The sequence below is a fragment of the Aspergillus foveolatus genome (assembly GCF_047715535.1).
Source record: "Aspergillus foveolatus strain CBS 279.81 unplaced genomic scaffold BDW70scaffold_114, whole genome shotgun sequence".
NCBI lineage: Eukaryota > Fungi > Ascomycota > Eurotiomycetes > Eurotiales > Aspergillaceae > Aspergillus > Aspergillus foveolatus.
This window is the reverse complement of record NW_027396178.1, coordinates 1-25,966: the sequence shown is the minus strand read 5'-3', so window position 1 is coordinate 25,966 and position 25,966 is coordinate 1. Positions and strand designations below refer to the sequence as shown.

The window sequence follows — 25,966 nt, the reverse complement described above, 5'->3', positions numbered from 1 at the left end:
GCTCCAAAGACTCTATTCCTTCTACCTGACGGATCGGGTTCGGCAACCTCATATGCTGCTCTTCCCAGAATCTCACCAGATCTATGTGTCATAGGTCTTAATTGCCCTTTCATGAAAACTCCTTCCGACTATACGACCGGAATCGATGGTGTTGCTTCGCTGTACCTTTTTGAAATCAGGCGAAAACAACCCGAAGGTCCATACGTTCTCGGAGGATGGTCTTCTGGCAGTGTGTTGGCGTACGCAGTGCCATGCCAACTGATCGAATTGGGGGAAGAGATTGAGGCGCTCTTCTTGATCGACTCGCCATATCCAATCGATTTGCAGCCACCCCCATCTGAGCTGCTACATTTCGTAGACTCACTGGGATTGCTGGAGGTTCAGGGATCAGCACCTAAATGGTTAATCCCCATTTCGAGGCATCAATCAAGAAACTTGCCGATTACATTCCATATCCCATGGATCCAGAAGAAGCACCAAGTACACATATCGTCTGGGCTCGCGACGGTCTTGTCTCGGAATCGGATGAAAAGCAGTTCCGAGATCGAATGCCGAGGCGAAGAGTATTAAGTTCTTACTTGATGATAGACAGACTCTCGGAACCTGCGGATTGGAGAAGTTGATTGGCTTGGAGAATATCGGCGTGGATTTCATAGAGGGCAACCATTTCACAATGATACGTGAACCAAAGGTAAGTCACCCCGTATCTATCCCTCACCCAAAGTCACATGCTGATATTCTAGGGCAAGTAAATCAATTGCAACTTATTCTAGATCGCATCATAAGTGCATGAGGTGTTGGACTGATGATTATCTGAGAAGAAAGACTGGAATTTTTAGCCTTGCTCTGAAAATAGCTAAGATCTCCTTCTTATAGGCATTTATCTGATATTTGAACTCTAGCAGTTCGTGACCTTAGGTGTTAGGATAGGTAAAATAAAGCCACCAGCAATATTTAATTTTGAGTATAGCTTCTCAGCCCCAGGGAACGGGCTTGCGACAATGATGAACTTGACGTATTTGCTCTCTTTTCGTCAGGACGGGTGTAATATTCTGAGCACAGTTTAATGTGTCCTTTGAGTTCTGGTATTTCTTCATTGGGATCTTAGACCATATATGGAATGACAATGACACCTGGAAGTGCAGCGACAATGCAATTCCTAACAAGGTCCCCGTTGAGGAGTTTTGTAGGTTTGTGTGGGTTTCTTTACCACGCCTTGGTGCGGACTACTGGATTTCCATATGCTAGGTGTGTACTGATCAACAGTCGCTCCACAGTCTTTGCGAAGGATCCAGAGCATCAGTTTCAGATCGGAGTAGGCACTAGTACTAACTTGACGTCAAAAGTTCACAGTCAAGAGAAGGCCTTGTCTTGTTGTATGGAGATTGATCCCACTGCTCGGATACATCGAGAAAAACGCCTGGCCTAGCCAAAACGTGACCGGGTGAAATAGGTAGCATCACCTGCTATTTCCTGCAGGGAATGGCAGCACATTCCCCGAAGGAGTTACCATCCTACATGCTCTAGGAGTGCCGACTGGCGGTGGTCAAAGGGGGAGTCGACGTCCTCAGCATTTATCTACCATTCTCCCGACGACTGGGGGAAGCGGGGTATTTCAGTAAGATACATCTTCCGCGTGCCGCGTGTTTTGATCTATATTCGACCCTGGTACATTGAGTTTTCAAATTTGCGGCGCTCTGCTCCTAAACTGACTAGGAATCCTGCGTATCCCCAGCTACCCCGCCATACACAACTATTGCCAAATGCAGTTCAGGCAACTAGGGAAAATTCATCAGAGGTGCATGGCTTGTCGAAAGTACCTCGCTGATAGTCTCAGTTTAATGTCCGCACTCTGCTGATTGGACACTTGGGGCAGGGGCCTGAGCCGTCCGGACACGTCTGGCTCGCTGGTTGGTAGCGCCCGCGTATTGTATGCACTGACGAATTACTAGAGACGGGAACGCGTGATATCCAGAATCGATGGCAGAAGCATAGCGCGGGGTACCTATATAAAGACGGCGCGCAGGGTCAAGGCTCCTTGCCTCTCTTCTTCAATGCCTAGCGAATACCTTATGCACCCACCTAAATTATGGCTTAATTGATGACAAATTGTTACCGGCCGAACTGCACCGCGATCTAAATCACTAAGCGGGTTGGATCTAATACTGATGGAACCACAAATACTTGATCTGGCTATAATCGGCGCTGGTACATTACCCTTCCAAAATATTCAAGTCTCACATCAAATCAAATTTCGTCACGGGGTACCTGAACTAATCAAGACTCACAATGAGCGACAGGCTGGCATGGCCTCGCCGCCGCCAAAACCGCACTCGCCCTGAATCCCGACATGAGTTTGCTCGTTCTGGATTCCGCCACGTCAATCGGCGGTGTCTGGGCGGAAGAGCGCTTATATGCAGGACTAAGGACGAACAACCTTCTGGGGTCATACGAGTACAGCGACTTTCCTATGAGTGATAATGTCATGCCGGGACTGGTGGAAGCTGGACAGCATATACCGGGTAGAGCGGTGCATGAATATCTAAAAGCGTTTGCAGACCGGTTCAGGATCCGCGACAAAATCTGGTTGAATTGCAAGGTAGAGAGTATGGAATACACCAAAGGAGATGCAGAGAGAAAAGAATGGATTGTTAGGTACACGACTGCAACAGGAACAGGACACGCCAAAGACGGCTGTATACGAACGCGGAAACTCATACTCGCAACGGGGCTTACCTCTCAACCACGTATACCTATATTCGCCGGCCAGGACTCATTTGGTGCGCCGCTGTTCCATGTGAAGGAGCTCGCCCTTCACCAAGGCACCCTCCTCTCTAAGGCCAATGATAAAACTGGAGATCAGAAAATAGGCACAGGAGAGGAAGAAGAGGATTATGAAGGCACCGGTGATGACCGACCACCATTAACTGTGCTCGGCGGAAGCAAATCTGCCTGGGACACCGTCTACGCATGCGCGTCAAGGGGTCACCGCGTTAACTGGGTTATCAGATCCTCTGGGACTGGTCCCTCGTGGATGAGTCCTGCCGCCGTTTTCTCACCCTTGAACCTCCTCCTCGAGAGTCTCCCCGTCGTGCGTGCCCTGTCTTGGTTCAGTCCGTGCATATGGGTGAACAGTTCGATACGCAGGTTCCTACATGGAACGTGGCTAGGCCGCATCATTGTGCGTCTTTTTTGGGCTTCCTTGGAGTGGGATATTCTTCGGGTCAATCGGTACAGTGACAATGTCGAGACGGCCAAGTTACGACCCTGGATAAAACCTATCTGGGCGGGGACTGCGGTGGGAATTCTCAATTTCCCGCATAACTTCTTTAGCTTAATACGGCGAGGATTGGTCAAAGTGCACATAGCCGATCTCGAGCGGCTGGAGCGGCATACAGTGGTTCTGTCCAACGGAGACAGGCTCCACACGAGGGCAGTGATTCTGTGCACAGGATGGAAAGCATCTCCGGGTATCCGGTTCTTGCCAGATGGAATTGAACAAGAGCTCGGCTTCCCATGGACACCGGACTCGCTGGATCCGGAGCTCGTGAAGCAAACCCGCAAAGACATCTACACGCGCCTGCCCATGCTCCGCACCTTCCCTGAGGCCAGGGACTACCACGGCAAACATGCGCAGGGCCAGGATGCAAATGAAACTGTTCTGCACCCTTTCCGTCTCGCGCGCTTCATCGTGCCCCCTGTTCTATGGGACGATCACAGCATCGCCTTCTTAGGAACCGTCACCACATTTAACACACCTCTCGTTACCGAAGTACAGGCCCTGTGGGCGCTAGTCTACCTGAACCATGGCAGTCAGCTGCACTATAATCATCATGACAAGGAGTCACTAGTCCGCAAAACAGCACTCCACACGGAATTTTGTGCCCTGCGTTCGCCAGCGGACCATGGGGCGCGGAATGCTGACTTCGTCTTCGAGGTCCTGCCATATTTGGATATGTTGCTCCAAGATTTGGGCTTAAGAACGGCAAGAAAAGGGTCGTGGTGGAAGAATTTATTTCTGCCGCATCAGCCGAGGGATTATGCGGGATTGGTGGAGGAGTGGAAGGGGCAGGTGTCTCCATCTGACCAGGGGAAGAGAATAAAGACTGATTAACGCTACAAGCTACATTTTAAAGCGCGTCGTCTCTCGTTATCTTGCGCTGAAGGAGCCTAGTGGGTTACATCTACTCCATGGCCGTCTGGGTGGCTTTACCTATTAGCCATACACAATGGAACTATGTGCCGTATAATATTAGCAACATTTGAACACTTAACGGTGCAATTCACAATGTGGTAAGATTCTTATATTCTCCTGCACGATTAATGCGTCCAAGAAGGCACATATAGTGATAACGTCGCTCCCAAGAATTTTGTAGTTTGTTTGCACTTGAGAATGTCGCGCAAGGACCAAGAGCACACCCGGCCCGACGGTGCTGGGAGAGCAGCCTGCGCTGAGGACACGGGGAATATCAGAGCGAGGCGGCAAATGAGATAGCATGCGTGTCAGAAACGGCAAGATGTTGGCGTAGTGAGTTGATCTGAGGGTACTTTATTTGCCGAGCCATCGTATCATGTTGTACAACGACCGTTATAGAAATATATATCAGCCATTTTATATATTATAGGCCGAATTTCTACCCAAATAAAGCAACATTGTTCTCTTGGCCGATCGGGACAGCTCGACGACCACCATAAATGCCACCCGTCAACCTTAAAAGAACCCAAAATAGATCTTCGAGGGCTTCGATGCTACGCTGTGGCTATCTTTGTCAAGCCCTGATGAGAGCTCCGGGCTACTATTGACACCAAGGAGCGCCGTAGAGGTCAATATTTTGGGTGGTTTAGTCAGCCTCTTTGAGGGGCCAGACCAGATCCCACTTATCATCCATATAAGTCAACCAGGATTAGCAGATTATGGTTATATGTAGTAAAATCCGGTTCCACTGCTGACTGTCGCGGTCCGCAAACAGAATGGTCTATCATGGAAGACAAACCTTATCTAGCAGTCACCACAGCAAGCAAGCACCTGCTACCATGGTGTCACGGCGAATACCTGGCCCGTTAGGCATCATTTCACGAACCAGAATGACGCCTCTACCCAGGCATCAACATCCTGATGAGGCCAGCTAAACAATATTGTTAGCTACCTAGCTTTCCAAGCGTTTCCTTCTCTTTTGTCTGATCTTCCTCTCAGCATCTCTAATGTAAAAGAACCGACTCTGTGTATCAACTAGGCGTCTCGCTAGCCCCAGGCGTTCCCACACTTGTTCGCATGAACGGTTGTACCAAGCGCCTTACACAACCGTACCCTATTGCCCCTACAGCTTTACTGGTCCCGGCTTGGCTCTGCTTGGCTCTGCTTGGCTCTGCCCCAGGCATCTACATGGCTTGGTAATCAATTCCGCCATCAGAAGGCAAGATCCAGATTAGCAAGTGCGTCGTTTTGGAAGTGGGCTTTGCATTAGCCAAACGATGGCTAGACCAAATCAGGTCTAAAGTAGATAATCTGCGCTGGCCCGTCAAGCCGGAACAGGCACCCCTGCTAAGACTCCATACAAACTTCTGTGGGCCGATGGCCGAAGTGTGGGACTAGCGGTTAATAGGCTTCACTGCTGGCAGGTTACGTATTCGTATCCTCGTAATTTCGTATTTATCTAGAGGTTCATCTCCAAAAGTTCTCTCAAAAACCGTGCTCTCAACTGAAAACTGAAATCAACATATTACACAGATCAATTGGCGGACTGAAACGAGAAGATGTGGGCCATTTTTTATAGAGAGCACAGTAATTGACTCAGGGATCCACGTCTTGACATCAAAGTATTACTTGCCACGACTCTGGGACCAAGGAGGTGCGAAAATTAGAACTTTAAGTAGTGAATTCCCACATTTCTGGCAGAAGATAGAGTGTATGAATTTAAATACGTTCCTCAGGGGCAGTCATGCATATAAACTTATACTCTATTCACCGCAAGCTGGCAATATGCTCTAACCTGGCATGTTGCGTAACCCTGACGCAGCCCGTGGCGTATTCAACTGACGGCAATCATTTCACGGCAATCGATTCTGGAAATTTTGTCTTATCATCCGACGGCAAGACGCCAGCCATCATGATCCTGGATTATGGCAGAAATGTGGAGAAGCTTCCAACCTTTGAGGTTGTCAGTCGCGCTGGGGACACCTCGGTGTTTGAAATATCCTATGCTGAGTGCCAACCAGCCCTGGATTCGTATATGGTGAGAAGCGCCGATTGAAAGTCATTCCCGCTAGCGCTTACTAAATTCATTTCATTAGTCTGACGGACCCATTACATTGAGCGCCGCCATGGACAATTATCGATCAATCGATACGACCTCAACAGTAATTCATCCGTGTAACTAACCGCTTGATTCAAGGCGGGCTCCGTTACCAGAAGCTCAATATCTCCACCGTCGGGACCCTGACCCTGTCAAACGTGCGCCTTCTGCCAGCAGTTGATGATTACCCCATTGCAGAGCTGCCTGGAGCATTCCGTTGCTCTGATCCTGTGCTCACGCGGATTTGGGATGTCGATGCGCGAACTATGCAGCTAAGTGAATTCTCCGCGGGCTCATTGCCGGACTTCTGGATGACCACCGAAGAAGGTGCTCTGGTGGAGAGCCAGAGTCCTCAGCCTTTCTCATCAGACTATTCGCCCGGATTGACAGAATTTGAGCTATCTTTTTCCGTTAAACCTACCAGAAACGGCTTCGGGTTTATGGTCCTGAGCGATACACTAGGTGCCGAGATTTACATATTCGTCAACATTGCAAATAGCTCCATCTCGGCGCACGCAGGCTCAACGGAGCTGGACTCGGCGCCTCTGGCCTTGGCCGCATTACCTGCTTCCGTGGCAGTGGGTCGCTGGCTTCAGGTATACTACAGTGTGAATTATGGTCGTAGTCGCGCCTTGATCAATGACTCAGAGCTCCTCCACTTCAGAGTACCAGTTGGATGGGCCACGTTCAATCATGCCGCATGTTCACCGATGTATCCGTCGCGGCGTTTGGTAGCACCATGTACCGCTCCCAGCTAACAAACAAGTTTGCCCTGAAGGACTTTCTGCTCAACACTAATAGCTTGTCCGTCAGTGTAGACGGATCCCGACGTGATCGTATAGCTTATTGACAACCAGAATAAAAGCCCTTACTAATAAGGGTTGACCCTTTTTGGTGTAGTGGCAAAATCTCACACTTATGCTGGTGACCTTGATCTCGCCACGGCCAGTTCCTTGCGAGTACGGCCGGTCGAGAGTACATCCACGGCTCTATCTGGCTGCTTGGTTCCTTACAGATGCTGCCTGGATTCTTCAGCCCGACTGCACAGGTGCAACAGGAGCAGCGGTTGACGGATATCCCTGCCAACGTCACGGGGTTAATTGGATACTCGTTCAGTCTTGTCAGAGCTATGAGCCGGTATTATGAACAAACCGGCGACGGAGCATTTCTCTCCGAGTGGGCGCCAAGGGCTGTCCGCCTATTCGACTGGGCACACTCTCAGCTGCTACCAAACGGGCTGTTGAACGTATCCGACGCAGCCATTGGTGGAGACTGGAACTACTATGATCCTCAGGTTGTTGGTGTTGTCGCCAAATTCAACCTTGCCTACACCTATGCCCTATCCGAATCAATGCTTTTTCTTGCTGATGCGGGTTTGAACGTCACCAAATATACTCAACGCCTATGCGAGCTCAGGAGTGCTGTCAATAAGCATCTGTGGAGTGGTAACCTGCAAGCTTACTAGCACTCTGATTCTTACCCTGGGTTTATCTCTCAGGAAGCAAACGCCCTCGCTATCCTCAGCAACACTATACCAACAGTGAGGAGGAACCGTTCAGCAAATGGTTTGCTGGCCACTATGTCACAGGACCTTGGTGTCTCCGCCGGGGTTCTGGCCTTCTCCGCTTCTGCTGTGGCGAGTGGGTGGGCAAAAAAGATAAGTCCCTATGCCTCTGGATATCACCTTAAGGCTGCCTTCCATGCCAAAGATAGTGAAAGTGCAAAACATTTGCTGAATACTATCTGGGCACCAGTGAGTAACCCCCAGAACGTAAACTACACAGGGTGTTTCTGGGAAGTCCTGAACGAGGATGGAACTCCTGGACTCGGGCTCGGTACTTCTTTGTCATGCTTGGGCAGCAGGGCCGACTGCAGACCTTAACCGGTATATGCTGGGGATTGCACCGATCATCTCGGGTTTCAAGGAATGGAAGGTTGAGCCACAAACCCTGGATCTGACCTGGGCTGAAGGCAGACATCCAGTCCCCGCAGGGAGCCATTGGAGTGAAATGGGGGTTCAGTCGAATTGGACTTTTACAAATGACCATTACGTCTCCTCATAGGACAAAAGGAATTGTCTACCTTCTAACCCCCCTAAAGAGAGACATAGGAGAGTATCGAGTCACTGGCGGGAGGAAGAACGAGGATGGAAGCTTTACTGTCCAAAGCCGCACTTTTGCATTTCAACAAACAGCATAGCAAATATTGCTTTCATGGATACCCTTCCTCAATACTTCACTTATCCCGCTACTCTTTGGGTTTCTTACCATTAGAGTGATCAGCAATGCGTCTATTATGCCACTCGCTCTTGTGTATATAGTTATAACAGCTTTTCAACCTACGCTGTAGCACGCAGCCATCTTTTACCATTGCTGGAGATGTCTCCTCATGGATTGTCCTCACACAAGTATACAGGATTTTTTGCTCTGTTGAGCCAGGACTGATTTATTGCTAGGTACACACCCTCTGTTGGTAAAGGTAAAGAATACCATGAATGTGGGTGATGCGGTAAGTATAGGGTCCAGGAGAAATACTGATATTGAACAACACCGTTTTTATCTGGTCTGAATACTTCAGTTGCAAGGTGACAGTCAGACATGCGTCTTCACCGTTGCCATTACTCTAGCCTCAACGCCAGAAAACATACCCTGCTGGTGGCAATCATCTTGCACCTCAGTAACATTTAAAAACTTACAGTAGCATTGCAATGCCAGATGTCCCATGAATACCTTGGCTCGGGCTCACAAGTATTTAGGACTGATCATCTGGATATCCTATTATAATAGTGAAATTGAGATTTGTGCCGGCAGTGTTCATCATTTCTCTGTCATTCTTTGTTATTAAGGACCCCTGGTGAAGGGCTAGCCGTGAATTGTGGGGGTACATGAAGCAAGGTAAGCACCGCAGTAAGTCCACAAAACACCTATTATTCGAAACATACATAGATTAAACACGGGTCATATGACTCAAGTTACAAGCGACGCATGATCGGCAGTGTTTGGTGTGGCATGAAGGTTGTTGCCGAACCAGAGTACGCAAGAGTATAGAACAGATATTTAGCATTGGCTAAACTACTGGAGTGCTAGGTCCGACTCGCATAGAGGATGACTTTGAATCAGAGGAGCCGACAATGAAATCACACCGCAAGAATAAGCAGATTGCCGCGCACGTAAACAAGTTTAGGCCGGTCTCTGTGCGAAGTCACAAGCGGTTTGCTCTATCTACCCCGACACGCCAGGATTACTGGAGAGTCAAAACACCAGGAACCCAAGGAAGCAGGTTATATTCACCACTAGCATTGGGGTCTTTCCCCTGGTAGAGCAGCTGCAGGTTGCAAGGGTCAATGGTCATGGTCTGGTCAGGGTTGGAGCGAATGAGATCGCCGTGACTGATGTCGTTGGTCCAACTCGCACCGCTGTTAGCCTTGCCGGCGAAGGGCTGGCTCTCGGTGGCCGCCTGCGCTGTCCACGCACCGTCCAAACTGTCGGCCGTGAACGAGCGGAAGTAGCGTCCGCTGGCGCCGATGGCCTCAACAATCATCAAGTACTGGTTTTGGCCGTCGACGGTATAGACCTGTACTGCTTCAAAGAGGTTGTTGGATGTATCGCTCATGATGATCTCAGATTCCGTGCCAAAATCTCCCGGGAAGTTGTCGATAGGCATGCTGGCTCTGTATATCTTGCCATTATCGCCCGCGAAGAAAAGGTACATGTTGGAGCTGTCCCCAATGAGCGTCTGGTCGATGCACCCCGTGGCGGAGTCGGAGATCGTACCAGAGAACAGAGGCTGCGGCGATGACCATCCGTTAGGATTGGTCGGGTCACTGGAAGTCTTGTAAGAGAACGAGGTCGGGCCCCATTGGTAGGCTAAGATCCAGATGTCCTTTGGCGCAAAATAGAATAGAGTGGGCGCGACAGCAGCCTGGCTCATTGCGTTCTGGCTTGCCGAGGCCATGTCAGACCAGTCGTTAAAGGGACTGAAGTTCATCGAGCCGTAATTGCCAGATGTATCGGCAAAAGACGCATACACGAGGTGTTGACCATTGTATATGATACTGGTAAAGTCCTTGATTGCTGCCCATCCAGACTTCGGCGACGCCAACGCATTGGTTGAGCTCCAGCTGTAGCTCGATGGAAGCGCACATTGCGCAGTGACTCCTCGCCCTGCTAACAGCAGCCCGACACCGGCTATAACATGGGTAAACGTAAAGAGTGGGAAGCCCATGGTTAAGTTTTTCAAAAACAGAAGCGAGAGAAGATGTTGCCAGAGTTTTGTGTGAGCAACTCAAAAGGAACAACCGGGCACCACCTCATATATGCAATGTTGGCTGGCCACCTCCCCTTAGAGCAGCGGTTGAAAAGGTGAGATATTTTCGTTTTCGGTGAGGGTTTTAGCTACTCCACGAAACAACGCGCAGGAATTTTACCAGGTTAAGGATAGATCGACAGAACATCTTTTAACCGGCTGGCTGTTGGCAAAACACGAGAAAATTAGTAGCAGTGTTGGATGGCCGGGGCCTTGTTCTAAACGTACTATGGTTCATACACGATGTTTCGTTTTACCTTGGGTCCGTTTCTAATGCAGGGCGCTAGGGAAACTCTTCCTTTGCTGCAATTTTGCATTAATTTCCCTCCTTCAGTACTTACGAAGCAATTGAACGGTTTCCTGCCCGTGCCCTTTCTGGCAAAGTCCAAAGGGCATAGATCAGCAATCGATATAGCAAAGTTTTGAGAGTTGAGCCAGAAATCGAATCATCTTGGCTTATAGAGGTTTTTATGTGAAATCAAACTCGTCTCTTCAAGGAGAAATTTCATAATTTACACCCATTGAGCAGTCTCTTGTTGACAATATCTGTTTCCATCTTGTTCGCTGATAATGGCTGGTCTTCAGTGGAATTGGTGGATGGTGGCTGGAGTGCGACCTAATATACACACCTTTCCACGCCTGCCACGTCTTTCGATCTTTACACGGATATCTTCACTGGAGATGCGCTCTCGCCGCAGTAGGCTAAGAACCATAACACCAATAAAAAAAATTTTTCCATTAACAATTGTCACGTTGGCCACTGCCTTGGCCATGGATGACCCATACACGACGAAGAATACCCTGACTCTTCAAATATTAAGACTCGTCTCAACAGCAACAAACCATCTCAAACCATCTAGATATCTGCTTTCATACCACGTCGCTACTGTGCTGGCCTTGTACTATTCCGCCACTATTTCAGAGAACCGGGGCCAGTAATGACAAGAGGCACATATACCGGTTCTGGAATTTGTTATCTCGTAGGATGCTTGTTAAGCTGACGCTCTGGCTCCATACATTCCTGTAATTCTAACTTTAGTGCGCGTGGTGCACTAAAATGGCTTGTTTCAGACTTATGGCAATGCCACAGATATATCGCTACCCCAGTCTATCTTTAGTATATTAATTTACTTGTCTCAGAGAGTTTGCTAGTGTCATGAGACAGATAACGTATTCCACCGGACCACCACCGAGCTGCGCGGCCAAATATAGAAAACTTATTTTCAGAAATACAATTAAGAATTGCAAGGCTTTGGACAATATAATTATTACAGTTTCCTTCTAAATAAAACAGCGCTATTTATGAGTACATGATAATCTATTATGTCCTGTCTGGTTGCAGTTGGTGTTTGGTGGCCTACATTGCCTTGGGACCTGTTGGGCGAGCTCTTCATGTTCTTGTGCTTTTCGCTGTCCTTCACCCACCAGTCTGAATAAAATATCTTGATATCTTCTGCTTCTCTTTTTGATATTGAATACCTGCACGAAGCTGCTGGATCTATTGCTGTACTAGAACAGCATTCATCATAGTAATCTCTGCAGTTTTGACAATTTTTTCTGTAACGGGCGTAGGTAGTATTGTTTTCAACTAGCTGTCCTGTATAAACGAGTATCACAAGCTTAGAGAAAGAAACAAAAGATAGAAGCGCAGATATCTTCCTCCTCCCTTTTATCAACCTTTTCCAGTCGTACGTCAAGACTTTTCGGATCTTTATGCCGACGGATCTCTTTACCGAAGTGTCAGATAAGGCCAAAAGAGTCCTTCTTAGGAGTCGGGCTCAACAGGTCCTAAGGATATTCTGAGATCAGACAAGGAAGGTAAAGTGAAATGCAATGAACTTGATAACGTTGACATTGTTGGCTATCTTGGTTGTTCCGAAAATAAGACACGAAGTACAAAACTGATTACATGGTAAATGAGCGTCCTTAAATACTCCGTATCGTCCTATCCATCATAGTCTCCGGCTATGTTGACTCTACTCTCCCTCAGGGCCGTCATAGTCAAAGGCTCGGATGGCTATGCCCATATCTTCTTGGCATCAGAGTCAGGGCTATGACCGGCTTGGCTTATCTTTTATCCGTGCTTTGTCACACGCTAGCTGCGGCACAGCTGGTCGATTGGCTGACGTCGCTCGGCCATTCTGACATGAAGCTGCGCGCTGCAATTCCGAGGTTGTAGACCAATGTTGCAGAAACCTTATTTAGATCTCTGGAATCATTCCTGGTTGAGGGCATGGCCGACAATCAAAATCTAGGCCATAGCCTGTGACAACCCTTGCAGGGAAGGTTCTGGACAGGATTTCATAGGTACAAGTAATATTAACAGGATATGCAATTACTATAACTAAACAAGGCAATGTCTTCCTCCTGTCAGAGAAGGCTGCAAGCCTAGCTGGGGATAGATACTTTGAAATACTAATAGAGTATTACTAGGTTATTGTCCCCTGGATTCCAAAACAACTCTCTGGTCCCTGGGTAGATAGATACTATAATTATAGATATTAGCATGGAAGCAGAGCATATTACTGGTATTAAGCTGCTCATGGCCAAGCTCTCAAAGTACCTAGTAGAGGGGGACTTTATCACAGCAGTCATAGCCTTTCTAAAGTCCTTGTATACGCAAGGACCCATAACACTGGGTGGAGATATATCTGTGGCATTGCCATAAGTCTGAAACAAGCCATTTTAGTGCACCACGCGCACTAGAGTTAGAACTAAAGGAATATATGGGAACAGCGCATCAGCTTAACAAGCACTCTACAAGATAACGAATATATCTCTCCTGGGGGTTTGTATATATAGTCCTCATCATTCCGGTGCCATTCAGCACACCCTCACACCGGTCTTCACTCTCATTCTTGTCCAGGTCTACCTAGAGCCGGTCTCTAGTGTTCTATCTCTTTGCCGCACTCTTCTAATCTCTAACTGAAAATGAAGCGCCTTCCCGTCTCTCTGGTAGCTGCAGCGGGTTTGGTCTGCCCGACTACCGCGCACTACATCTTTAGCAAGCTCGTTCTCAACGGCGAAGCGTCTGCCGATTGGCAATACATCCGCCAAACCACGCGTACCGAATGCTACATGCCGACCAAGTTCAGCTCCACCTTCGACGACCTGACTCCCAATGACAGCGATTTCCGCTGCAACCTCGGCTCATTTGATAATGCGGCAAACACAGACGTTGCAGAGGTAGCTGCGGGTGATACCATTGCCATGAAGCTTTTCTACGATGGAAGCATTGCGCACCCCGGCCCTGGCCAAGTTTGTATGATTGCGTGACAAAACATCACGAGTATCTCCACCCATCATACTAATTCCCTGTTTCGCAGTTATGTCAAAGGCCCCGACCGGCAATGTTCAGGAATATGAAGGCGATGGCGAATGGTTCAAGATCTGGGAGAAGACCATCTGCAACGAAAGCGGCGATCTTACTACTGATGCTTGGTGTACGTACGGGATGTCGCAGTTCGAATTTCAGATCCCCGAATCGACCCCTGCAGGCGAATACCTTGTGCGAGCGGAGCATGTCGGTCTTCACGGCGCCCAGAATGACGAGGCTGAGTTCTTCTACAGGTGAGTGCATGAGATAAGATTTATTCACCAAATTCTGGAATTATCAGCTAAATGAATGACATAGCTGTGCCCAAGTCCGAGTCACCGGGTCTGGCAATGGGTCCCCAAGCCTGACATACCAGATTCCAGGCATCTACAACGAGACCATGAAGCTGTTCAACGGTCTTAACCTCTGGACCGACTCCGTTGATTCTGTTGTGGCTGATATTCTGGATACGCCTGTTGGTGATGCTGCCTGGACTGGAAGCAGCTCCGAATCGGACTCTGCAAGTTCCGTGTCCTTCGCCGCTGCCGCATCCTCCACGGCTGCTGTTGAGGATATTGACAGCAAGTACTCCCAATGCGGCCTTGCGAAATAGGCCGTTGCGGAAAATTGCGACTGCCTTTCCTACTGGCCAGTTTTCTGGCTGGACAGGCAAGCTCGATTGCAAGACCTTGGCTGGAGCTTCAGCGTGTTTTGGATTAAAGCCGCAGAAGGTATCTTTTTATCTTTCCCTTCTGAGAAACTTTAATACTAGAAGACATTATACGTTCGTTTTATTTTTCTCCTTCCTGCTTTGCTTTGCCCTGTCCTTGGGCACTGCCGTTTTATATATAAACAAATTTTTCCACCTCGGGTATGTACAGCATACTGCGTACCAGAAATCTGAGAAATGCTATCAAACGCGTGTGACGCATTACCTTATGCCCGGGGCTCTCTAGCTACAATAAAGCGAAGACCATTGGAGATCGACCAATAAAACGGTCCGAGGTATTCAGAAAGGATTGCTTGGATTTCTAGGTACATCCTGATCAGAAAGATTTTTTATAGCAATTCTTACTGCTAAGTTGCATCCTCCGAGCAATATCGCCAGATTCCGATCAGCGGTCCGAGTCTCAATAGGAAACGACTGCCGATTAAGGTTAGGGTGGGCTGACAGAATGTCGCCAACTCCCTGGCGTGCCGTACCTCCTGGCTGTTGTCGGAATGAGCCACCGGGATGGCGCCGGTTTCCTGGCATATCGCATCTCTTGATAGTAAAGGTAAGACATGCTGACGATCCGGCGCGACAACATCACCTAGTGCAGGCATCGGTTCATGACAACGCGGGTATGATCAAGAAAGCGAAGGCCAATACGCAGAGCACTGTAATGACAAGTAGTCTTGGATCTCATATTTCTGTACTAAATACTATACCAAAACTGTAAATGTATGAAACTGTAAGATATTGTACCCTTGTTCTACGCTATAGCCTGCTGTATGTACAAGAATGGCTTGTCGAAAGGGGAAAGATATATCCGATAAGTGTGGGTATAAATACGAACCATCTTGAACAAGCATCTGCTTATACAAGGCTTCTCAGACCGGGAAGATGGTACCTGTACAACGAACCCATACTTAAAGGCTCTTCCTGGCTTGACTCAGGGTTTGGTTTGGCTTTAAGGTGGGTATGTAGTGGCTCTTGCCGGCTCTTATTCTGACTCTGTACAAGCTCTGGCTGGTTCTGGTTTTCACAGGCACCATGGTGAATAATTTGGTATTAATCATAGGTTATCCATCCTACTAAGCAGGTGTTCTTTTCGTTCCTTCTATCTGGCTATGACGGTGTGCTGCAGAAACAGCCATGGCGAACACTATTAACTTCAAAAAGTGGCTTCAACAGTTAATGTCCAATGCAAAGCATGTTGATATTCACCGAGAAAGAAAGCCTGATAATTGTCAAGCTACTCAGCCGATTTAATTCTAAGATAACGAACTTGGAGGTGGTAGAAGCGGGACGTATCGAGGTGGCAGAAGAATACTTAAAAGTGAAACTTCCATCTCTGGACTGATTGGTAGTTGCCTTCTGGTGAAGTATGCTGCCTGTCTTGCTGTGTTATTGATTTTTTTTCACGCCAGAAGCCCTAAAAGATTTACTTAATAATATCATAACCTTCTCCCGACTAGAAAATACATTTAATTCTAGCTCCTTGCTCATGCCGTAATGTTCCCCAATACTAGTTCATGGCCCATCTTTCTTATATACGTCCCTCAAACCGGTAACTCCATGCCCTTCCTCGCAGCTATAACCCAACTACAAATCGCCTGAGTCTGCATATACTTCTCATAGTTTTCACTCCCAATAGCAAACGGATTGAGCTCCCCAGACACCCGATGAGCCAAAAGATCAGCCTTCCACAACGCATAGTCAACAGACTGATGATTTGAAATAAGCGTATCAACACCCTGCTCTCTCGCTAACCCTCCCAAACCGATACTGCGAGATGATCTTCGGTCCAATCCAGTACTTCTTCTTTGGGTCGCCACTTCCGCCTGACAGGCCGGCTAAATGGGGCTCGCCTTGGTCAAAGACTGGGAAGATTAGGGACAATGTACCTGGTGTATGTCCCGGCGTAAGGACGATGTGGAATGTTACGCCTCCAACTGTGAGGACTTGGCTGTCGCTCAGGACCTGATCGCGAGCAGGAACTGGCGGGTCCGCGTCGGGTCCCATGGCTTCCATGCCCTCCCAGGCTTTCTCGGAGGCATATACCTTCGGATAGAATTTATCCTGAATATACTTCGGGCCGCCATAATGACCGCCGTGCTCGTGCGTTATAATCAGGTACTTGATACCTTCCCCGGATAACCCAACACTTTCCAGACTCGGAATCAAAAACGCCTCAACTTCCTCTGGGTTATCGAGTGAATCAATCAGGACGATTCCCTCTGTAATATTATAAGCCCACGCTGAGGCAACAGTGTGACCGACAAAAAACAAGTTATCAAATGGCGAGAATGGATTCACGAAAACTGGGACCACCTCGAACATAGGTGGGTATGCCTGCTCGATGATGCACTTCTCCTGAAATAATGAGTTGATGGAGGCGTCGCTGGAAAGTGCCGCAAGCTTGGTTGAGGTATTTTGTGACGTTGGCATGCTGTTCGTTGGGATAGTGGTGGCATTTCGAAATTCGTCTAGAGTGGGCGGTTAACCCCTAGTAAGAATGGGGAGGAAGGATAGAAGTGCTATTACTCTCAAAAGCGCCATTTCAGATTGCTTTATGCTAAGAGAAGCACATAGAAGTAGGTGGCTTGGACAAGACCTATTCAACACTGCTCTGCGCACAATGCTCAATTTATATGTCGACTCAATTTGCGGTGTGCCTACTACGACCGAGCTCAACGAGATCATAAACGGAGTGGGGCTCGAACGGCACAGATATCCAGCTCGGAAAGTCACACAACATTGCTCGGAATTCTGCAGGAAACAAAACAGAGAATGGTTTGTCCCCACAATGACAGGATTCCCCGACTCCAAACGCCATGATCGCGGGGAAGTCTCGGAATTTCTGCGCTGCCCCGACTGGGATGGATACACAGACCACAGAGAATCAATGTCTGGATTCCTTCTTATGCAGGGTTGCTGTGCCTACACAATTTCCGAGCATTTCCGAAGCACGCCCCCCTTTGTCGCAGATTTCTGCCCGCTTGGGTATGCAGGTTATATCAACACCGCGCATTCCTGCCGGCGATCTCCCTGATTGAAAAGCAGCTATGATTGTATTTGTTATCACCCTTGATCCAATCACAACTAGGTCACCTTTATGTTTATCCCACGGAGTGTTCCAGCAGCACGCGTTCAAACCTTGGCAGTATAACTTAGTCGAGGCCAGCCGCAGTCCGGCGGTGTAAGCGGCATGGGAGATTGTAAGTCCACGGCCGTTCAGGCCCAATGTTGGCTAATATATGTGAGGTAACTCATATTCTTCGCTCTACCTGAGATTTAAGAACTGTTTTCATGTGAAGATGCGGTGCGGCACCGGTAAGGGTGAGCCGGGAGAACCGGGCACGGATTGATTAGGGTTACGTTGATCACCAGGCCCACCCACATCAGTGCTTGAAACAAGTGTGGTGGAACAAATACAAGCGGACCAGACTCCTTATCCTTTTCCCACTGCGCTGCTACTTTCCCAATCTGCTGAGCGTTCCTGAATGGCGCAGCCAATGCGATTATATTGAGGAAATACACCGCCAAGCCAAAAAGGCGTCATGACTTCCAGATCAGTCCTAAAAGAGAGTCATATTTCCAAGCTGACAGTTTATTAGGCTAAATCCCTGCCAAGCTAATAACCAGCGGTGAGATACCCAGCATCGGACAATCACCTGATATCTAAGTCTCTCGTTCTACTTGCCTCACACTACAGTCAATGTTGGTGAAAGCTTGTCAGAATGCCACCCGTAACAAAACCCATCCTCCCTGGATTCAATCCCGACCCGTCAATCCTTTAACAATTACTACTATATTGCAACTTCTACATTTGAATGGTACCCAGGCGTGCAAATCCACTGCTCGACAGACTTAGCAAACTGGACACTACTAACGCGCCCTCTATCCCGCGCGTCCCAGCTTGACATTCGGGGCGCCCCAGATAGCTGCGGCGTGTGGGCACCGTGCCTCTCACATGATGGGGAGCACTTCTGTCTTGCGTATGCTTATGTTACGCGCAAAGATGGAAGCTTCGAGGATCCACATAATTATATTGCCACTGCGTATAATGTCGAAGGGCCGTGGAGCAATCCTGTGCATGTAAATTCGTCTGGGTTTGATCCGTCTCTTTTCCATGATGTCAACGGGGATGGGAAGAAATGGTTCGTAAATATGCTCTAGGATTATAGGCGGCGCCCACGCGCATTTGCCGGGATCGCATTACAGGAGTTTGATGCCCGCATCTATGAAGCTCGTTGGACAGCGGAAAAATATTTTCAAGGGAACAGAGCTTGATCTCGTGGAAGGTCCGCATATATATAAACGGAACGGATGGTACTACCTCTTGGCAGCCGAGGGCGGGACAGCCTACGACCATGCGTGCACATTGGCGCGGTCAAGAGATATCTGGGGTCCGTACAAGACGCATCCGGAGTTGCATATCCTAACGGCCAAGGATGCGCCATTTGCTGCTATACAGCGCCTATTGAGTCCCGGCTAACTATAGCACAGAGTAAAGAAGCAATATAACCGCAACCACACCCGCAGTCACACCATCACACTATACACCTTGCCAAACTCGTCCAGTGTGAGGTTCCTTGCTAGAATGGCGAATACATTGCTGCTTCTTAATCCAATCAAACTTCTCATAGGAAAATTCCCAACTTCGGCTTTTCATCGCGAACCCGCATCTTTGGGGGAAAAAAAGCGTAACAAGGTCAGGCTCCAGTTCCCCTTGCAAACGCCGGACTTGGAGCATGGAGTATCGCACTGCCATGCTGTGCGGGACTTTCTGCGCGGGACACGGTGATCTTGTTGAGATTCCTGAGGGGAGAACCTACCTTGTTCATTTGATGGGTAGGCCGGTGGGACAAAAGAGGAGGTGTGTCCTTGGGCGGGAGACAAGTATTCAGAGGTCTATTGGCGCAACGACGAGTGGCTATATGTCAAAGGTGGCCCTGTTCCGCAATTAACCGTTGATATCCCCGGTGTCCGAGGGTTGGTTTGGTGCGCTTGTGAGCCGCAAATTTGAAGATATTGACTGTTCCTAGGACATTGTCCTTACGTTGCGCAGAGTAAGAAGCAAGGTAACTTACCTTGGCCCCAAGGTGGAAAATGACACTGGCCCATTCAGCGTAGTAGTCGTACTATTGGTCACTCAGTCTCAACTTATCCTCTCCAAAGCAGCCTGGGATCACAATAGGTTTGTCCATACGTGGCGGGTGCAGTTGGTATTTCAGGAGAACTGCTGAAGACGTAGCTTCCCATGGGCTTCGTCGTGGCAGCGTACAAGGCAGGCAACTTTATGCACAGTAGGTTCTCGAAGCAGTTCTGCGAGGAAGAATGCCCCAACAAAACCGGTGACTCCTGTAACAAAGGCCTTGCCTTCGGATGCTGCCTGCCAGTCCAGCACTGAGATCTCCTTCAAGGGCCGTAATTGCTGCCCTAGCTGCAAGTCATGTAACTACCTTCTGTTCGTTTGCTTGTATTAGGATGTCCGCTCTCCCATCTTGCTGTAGGCCTGTCAGTAGACGGGTGAGACTGCCCAGGGTCATCTTCTCGTAGAGCATTGAGGCGCGCAGGGAGATATCAAAGCATACTTGATTCTGGCGATTACGGTTGCCACCATTATTGAATTCCCTCCCATTGCAATAAAGTCATCTGTTGGCTGCAAGTCTCTATCAGGCAAGCCTAGGACGTCGAGCCATAGATATTTTAGCTCATCCTCTATACTGCCAGCTTGTGCATCAGCTGGATCAATCCGCGTAAGAGAAGAATCAATTCTCCCCGTATATTGGCGCTCCAACTTGTCGCGGTCAACCTTGCCGTTGGCCTTCAATGGCAACATCTCTGTGAGCTCTAGACGGGGCACAAGCAAGCAAGGCTCACGCTTAATGTAGGCGTCTGTTACAGCTGCGGCAGTGACTTCAGGCAATGTCGGGACACAGAACGCAACCAAGAGGGCGCTCCTCCCGACTTCACGAGGCGTCACCTTGATAACTGACGCGGCACTAACTAATCCCGTCTCTTGGAGAATTGATTCTATCGTCTCAAGCTCAATCCGCTGCCCGCCAATTTTTACTTGGTTGTCTCTCCGTCCAATGTAATAGTGGACACCAAGCCTATCCCTGCGCATCAAGTCCCCTGTCCGGTACATGCGCGATAATGGTTTCGTCCTCTGCGAAAAATTTCGAGAGAGTTGAGGAAGGTGGGTGAAGCTTTTAGCTGTCTTTGCCGGTTCTCCGATATAGCCGCCTGCTAGCCCGCGCCGGCAACGATGAGCTCACCAACCTCGCCGACTCCCACTGGCTTCAGGTCCTCGCCGACCAGAAACACCTTAACACTTGTAAATAGTTTCCCCACAGGAATTCTGCCTTTCATTGCCTCTAGACGCGAGACGCAATGCCATAAACAGTACACGCTGCCCTCCGTAGGACCATTTCCATTGATAACACGCCGGGGCGAACCACTGTTATAAATAGACCGAATGCTGTGGCAGTTGATTGCCTCGCCACCTGTAATGAGGGTGTCCAGTGTTGGAAAATGCCCACGGACAAGCGTAGGCAGTCACGTCGAGTAAAGAAGTTGTAAGCTGGAGAACGTCAAGGCGTCTGTTCCTAATGAATCTGGACAACTCGAGAGGGCCGAGCACTGTTTCTGCGGGAATAACAACAATTGTTGCCCCATTCAGCAGGCTACCCCAGATCTCAACCAGCGAGATGTCGAAAACTACACTAGCTGCGTGACCGACACGCTGGCCTCTCTTAATCCAGTTGGCGTTGGAATCACAACAGAGGTTGATCAGCCCCCCAGCAAGTAACTCAACAGCTTTCGGTCTGCCGGATGTGCCGGATGTATGAAAGATATGCGAACAGGTACGTGAACCTCGGGACGACGACGCGAAAGGGACAGGGCCAGGGAGCTGGTCCTTTCCATAGACTGTGTGATCGGCGACGAGAGGACTGCCAGAGTTTTCTCAAGCTTAAACACGAGAGTACCAGCAAACACATCATCCGGTCTTTTGTATGCTTGGAAGGTAAATTCAACAGCGACCCCAAAATTTTGACCAGCACCTCGAATAGCCCAGAAAAGATCGGCGTTTTCAGTCTCCGAGGCCGTCAATACTTGCCCATATGCAACCACCACCCGCGCTGACGGAGGTTATCAATAATCAACCCGTGTGCGCCTATCATATATCCATATCCCCCTTGTAGTGTAACACCGCCGACACCTGTAGTACCAACCGTGCTGCTGGGGACTACAAGGTTGCTCTTAGCGGTAGCACTGTGTACATCTCCCCACAGCGCACCGCCTTGCGCAGTAACAGTGCTGGTCTTGGGATGAATGGACACGCCCTTCATCCTTGAAATGTCAATGACAAGACCTCCGTCGCTGGAGTTTCCACCGTCAGGGGAGTTCCCCCCCCCCCCTCCACCCCCCTCCTTTACTGCCAGATCTATACTGTATTGTCGGCAAAATCAAACAGTTTTGGAAACATCGTCTGCACTCTCAGGAAGTACGACCACACCCTAATAGAGTCAGTTTAGCTAACCAATCACCGTGAGCAAAACTGGCCCATACAGCAGGCAGAGATGCTAAATAAGACCACCTTTTGAGGGACTGCTCGTAGCCGGAATTACCTGGACTGGTAACCTGAGACTTGTTGCTGAAAAGTCCTCTCAGCTCCTCAAGGTGCTCCTTGGAGATCTTGTAAGACATAGTGGCAGCAACTCAGCTGTTTAACAAGGTAACAATGCGAAACTGTAGCTATAGCAATCGGCCTGGCAGCACCAAGTCAGCTTTTCATTTGAATGATTGCACATAACTTATAGTTGACATCATCAGTTAGACTGCACTCGTCATTGGATTCTTTCTTTTTCTTGATTAGGTTGTCCGTCTTTCTGGTTCCCATATGATACTGAGGATATATGTCATTCATTGATACTACAATCTATTGTCAGAATTTGGTACATATCTCGCGCTCATACACGGTTGTGGTTGTCATAAGGTCAATGAACTGTATTTTCACCTTGCTTTGTTCAAAGAATGGTAGAGTTAGGTTTTAAATCCAGGCGTTCTCGCTGCTGCTGGAATGACTGGAACGCTCATCACATGCCTCTTCAGGTAACAGATGGAAAACAAAAATGCAGTGCCTGGGAACTTAATCGACGTACGAACTAGTAGCGGATAGTCCGGGAGTGTGAGTTTTGGAGGCGCCCAAATCCCTTGGTTCAGTGTTAACGAGCAGATAAGCCACCAGAATTAAAGAGCGCGAGCTTTAAAGTGGCCATAAGATATGAGAGCAAGCTTGCCAGTACTTCCCCCAAGCACAGCACTACCACGTGGCTATACTAGCGGTAGCTGCATGTGCTGGGGAATGCGCAATAGGCTCGATAGGGAGAACGATCAAAAATAGACCATGATAGAGTTCGAGCTATATGAATATCTGTTGATGAAAGCCGTTACATGTGATATCTCTTTGACTGATATCTGCTAGTATCTGGTACCGCCACTACTCATGTTTACTTACAAGCAGATGGTTGATGCCAATTCTCAACCACTCTTTGATGGATTCGGGCATACTGGAGTGGCATACGTCTAGACAACAGGAGACCCCGCATCATAACAAGACCCAAGGCAGCAGTTCATATTAAGTTCATCATCTGATCCGCAGGTAACTTCATTCGCCCACCCTCAACACATGTACGATATTATATAGAAGTAAAGGACATGCAACTGCAGTACGGATTAAACAGATTTTAACTTTCCTATGCTTGAACACAGATTTAAAACGAGGGCAGCTGTTCTTCTTTTTGAAACCTCCAATAGCCTCTGCCAATAATTGAGCAGCATTATGGAGCGGATACTGTTTACCATACCATACTTTTCCCTGCATATAGGTGAGGCCAGCGGCAAAACTTGACGTCTTTATCAAGGGAGGAGATTTATACCACTGCGGACACCCAGCGTATTTTTGAACGAGTCGACACCTCGTGGGAAAGTCATCCGGGCTGTCAGGATAGTGTACTAAATGATAACTGTGCAGACTTACGCTGCGGAAGCTACAGATGTGTTCGAAGATGCGGCTCTCTACCCTGGATCTCTAACTGCCTCTAGCTTTCTTGTCTATGGCCTCTGCATTTAGCATGTTATTACGAAGCAAGATCTCAGTCTTGTCGTGAGTAAGTATGATGTTTCTAAACCGGCGTCTTAGAGTGCAGCCTTGAAATCCTGAACGCAGGTATAAAACAACCCCTGTGATACCCTCAAGCGCAATGTTGGTGATGGATCTGCTCTGTTTTCTAGTAACGGACAAGTAACGGCAAGGAACTCGCATTTCATATTCATTTACCTGGCAGGGGAGGTCTGGCTCAATTTACCATATAATCGAAGAATAAAATAATCAATGTGCAAGGGTACAAAACATCGCACGACTCATTCCATCTACTCGCTGTGTATTAGCATGACTAGAACTACGGTCTGACCTTGTGTTGTTCCCAGACTGGTTACTAAATCTGCACTGAACGTGTCATGGCAACGCTGACAGGCTGGTTCGCGCCATCGGGACACATTGTAGCTGATCCTGAAACTACCCATTCGCTGTTGTCACTCGGGAGAGTGCCAATAACTTGATACATCCATCCAGCTACTTAAGGTAGTGGATTTTAGTATAGGTACGACTTCACCCACTGCTAACCAGCAAGGGAGCTTTTTGAATCTAGACAATACTAATTGGCCAAGAGAACGTGCGAAGGTGGAATGGGGAATGTAGGTGCTCTCTCGAAGCAAAGAAAGAGGGAGCTTGTTTAGTGGGGATTCGTGACCACTTGAAACAAGAAGCAAAACCTTGCTTTCTGGATGACCTGTGAGATCATTGATTGACTTTGCTGAGATTGAGAAAGCTCAAAGAACCCGGGATCAGAGTCATAGTGAACACTAGTAATGATAATATAGTTATCTACCTTATCAAATCTGCACCTGCCGCTCGATCTTTTCTAGGGAATTCATGAGTATAGTATGTGCATTACTTGTAGGGTACTTTTATGCTGGGAACAACATAGAATTAGGGTTGGCGACACCAGATTAATTCCAACGAAATACTGGGACGTAGTTAAAAGTGAATGGGACAGACGCTGTGGTTGGCTCAAGCGGGCTCTATGGAGCACATGGGCAAAAGTGCGTAATGGGAGCCACTCCGACGAGTACCGTAGAAGTACGGTAATTGTGCGGTAGGACGACATTGTACGATACCCATCCACAACGGGGTCCAACCTTGGGCCACCATAATAGGCCCACTATGAGGCCGACGGGTTACCCGAGATCAGTTCTGGGTCAAAGGTTGTCTAAGATAACAGATACGAGAGAATCCGGCCACGCTTACTCTCCCGTCGTGGTTCCCTCCTATGAATTGCCTCGCTTGCTACAGTGGAGGTGTCGTGCAATGCGTGGGTATGTATAAAGGTTGTTGCGGCGGTAGTGGCAGAGGCAGATAGAAGCAGTGTAGGATGTCGTCTAAGTAAGACATCTAGGTTTGGTAAAGGTGATATAATCTAAGGTGTTCTTTTGCACGGTTTTGTAGTTTGATAGAACAACTAAATAGGGCTACAGCCATAGCTACCTATTTATATCTCCAACGCTGAGATATTGAATGTATGGTACTAGACAGCTAATCAAAAGCCATGTATATAATATGTGGAGAGAACTGGCAAGGAACGCAAGAAAGAGATCAGCACAGGTACATCAACCACATCCAACCGAGTCTCAGACCTTGACCCCTTCCAACTCCTTCTCTCCTGCCAGCGCAAGCTCTTTCCAATCCCTGGTGTTCAACCACTCCTCGAAGCTCCTCGTCACCACCGTACTGGTCAAATCTCTCGGCTCAATATACCCTTCGACCCCGCCCATATACCCGAACTCATCAATTGCTAGAGGCGCATCCAACACTTCCATGGGAATCCCAAACCTCTCCCTCATTTCTTCTGCAGATATGGTTAGACATCGCCAAAACCCGCAAATGGGTCCAGACCTTGCACCCACTACCCAACCCGCGCGGGTATTGGGTCCAAAGTATGAACCCATTACCCGGCCCATTACCCATGCGGGTACCCTCTGAGAACCCGCGAAAGCCCATCTGGACCCATTCTTGCATAATTCTTGGTGCCAAGATGCATAAAATCTGCTTTGTCATCGAAGTAAAACACGGTATTTTTCTACTGTATTCGTTTACCCCGGTCTCTTGTTATCGGAAGGGCTATGCACGAGCCCTTTTGCAGCCTTGGTAACTTCACATAAGATGATCACCACAAGGACTTGGGACTGAACCGGGTACAAAAAATGATGATGTTATTG

General features: G+C 48.4%; 8 protein-coding genes across 8 annotated transcripts; 3 read left to right on the top strand and 5 right to left on the bottom strand.

Moving 5' to 3' along the window:
• Positions 1 to 2,168: 2,168 nt before the first annotated feature.
• BDW70DRAFT_166139 (uncharacterized protein) lies at positions 2,169 to 4,114 on the top strand (the record flags this gene model as incomplete). The annotated part of the gene is made up of 3 exons (XM_073741916.1): positions 2,169 to 2,208; positions 2,301 to 2,906; positions 3,171 to 4,114. The coding sequence occupies 3 exons, from the start codon at positions 2,169 to 2,171 to the stop codon at positions 4,112 to 4,114; spliced, it is 1,590 nt and encodes a 529-aa protein (XP_073591216.1).
• Positions 4,115 to 5,939: 1,825 nt separating this feature from the next.
• BDW70DRAFT_154227 (putative alpha-L-rhamnosidase C) lies at positions 5,940 to 8,492 on the top strand (the record flags this gene model as incomplete). Its single annotated transcript, XM_073739796.1, has 6 exons — positions 5,940 to 6,233; positions 6,410 to 6,889; positions 6,958 to 7,107; positions 7,243 to 7,716; positions 7,759 to 8,138; positions 8,315 to 8,492. 6 exons carry the CDS (start codon positions 5,940 to 5,942, stop codon positions 8,490 to 8,492), a joined length of 1,956 nt encoding a protein of 651 aa, XP_073591215.1.
• Positions 8,493 to 9,533: 1,041 nt separating this feature from the next.
• abfI (putative alpha-L-arabinofuranosidase) lies at positions 9,534 to 10,517 on the bottom strand (the record flags this gene model as incomplete). The annotated part of the gene is made up of 1 exon (XM_073739795.1): positions 9,534 to 10,517. The coding sequence occupies one exon, from the start codon at positions 10,515 to 10,517 to the stop codon at positions 9,534 to 9,536; it is 984 nt and encodes a 327-aa protein (XP_073591214.1).
• Positions 10,518 to 13,529: 3,012 nt separating this feature from the next.
• BDW70DRAFT_166138 (lytic polysaccharide monooxygenase auxiliary activity family 9 protein) lies at positions 13,530 to 14,527 on the top strand (the record flags this gene model as incomplete). Its single annotated transcript, XM_073741915.1, has 3 exons — positions 13,530 to 13,860; positions 13,925 to 14,168; positions 14,233 to 14,527. 3 exons carry the CDS (start codon positions 13,530 to 13,532, stop codon positions 14,525 to 14,527), a joined length of 870 nt encoding a protein of 289 aa, XP_073591213.1.
• Positions 14,528 to 16,179: 1,652 nt separating this feature from the next.
• BDW70DRAFT_166136 (beta-lactamase-like protein) lies at positions 16,180 to 17,206 on the bottom strand (the record flags this gene model as incomplete). The annotated part of the gene is made up of 2 exons (XM_073741914.1): positions 16,391 to 17,206; positions 16,180 to 16,344 (listed from the first exon to the last, which is right to left on the bottom strand). The coding sequence occupies exons 1-2, from the start codon at positions 17,066 to 17,068 to the stop codon at positions 16,180 to 16,182; spliced, it is 843 nt and encodes a 280-aa protein (XP_073591212.1). The 5' UTR covers positions 17,069 to 17,206.
• A 2,899-nt stretch (positions 17,207 to 20,105) lies between these two features.
• BDW70DRAFT_164522 (uncharacterized protein) lies at positions 20,106 to 20,774 on the bottom strand (the record flags this gene model as incomplete). The annotated part of the gene is made up of 2 exons (XM_073741488.1): positions 20,106 to 20,130; positions 20,218 to 20,774. 2 exons carry the CDS (start codon positions 20,772 to 20,774, stop codon positions 20,106 to 20,108), a joined length of 582 nt encoding a protein of 193 aa, XP_073591211.1.
• Positions 20,775 to 22,095: 1,321 nt separating this feature from the next.
• BDW70DRAFT_164521 (uncharacterized protein) lies at positions 22,096 to 22,336 on the bottom strand (the record flags this gene model as incomplete). Its single annotated transcript, XM_073741487.1, has 2 exons — positions 22,096 to 22,146; positions 22,199 to 22,336. 2 exons carry the CDS (start codon positions 22,334 to 22,336, stop codon positions 22,096 to 22,098), a joined length of 189 nt encoding a protein of 62 aa, XP_073591210.1.
• Positions 22,337 to 25,378: 3,042 nt separating this feature from the next.
• On the bottom strand, positions 25,379 to 25,766 carry BDW70DRAFT_164520 (uncharacterized protein; the record flags this gene model as incomplete). Its single annotated transcript, XM_073741486.1, has 2 exons — positions 25,379 to 25,596; positions 25,655 to 25,766. The coding sequence occupies 2 exons, from the start codon at positions 25,764 to 25,766 to the stop codon at positions 25,379 to 25,381; spliced, it is 330 nt and encodes a 109-aa protein (XP_073591209.1).
• Positions 25,767 to 25,966: the final 200 nt, after the last annotated feature.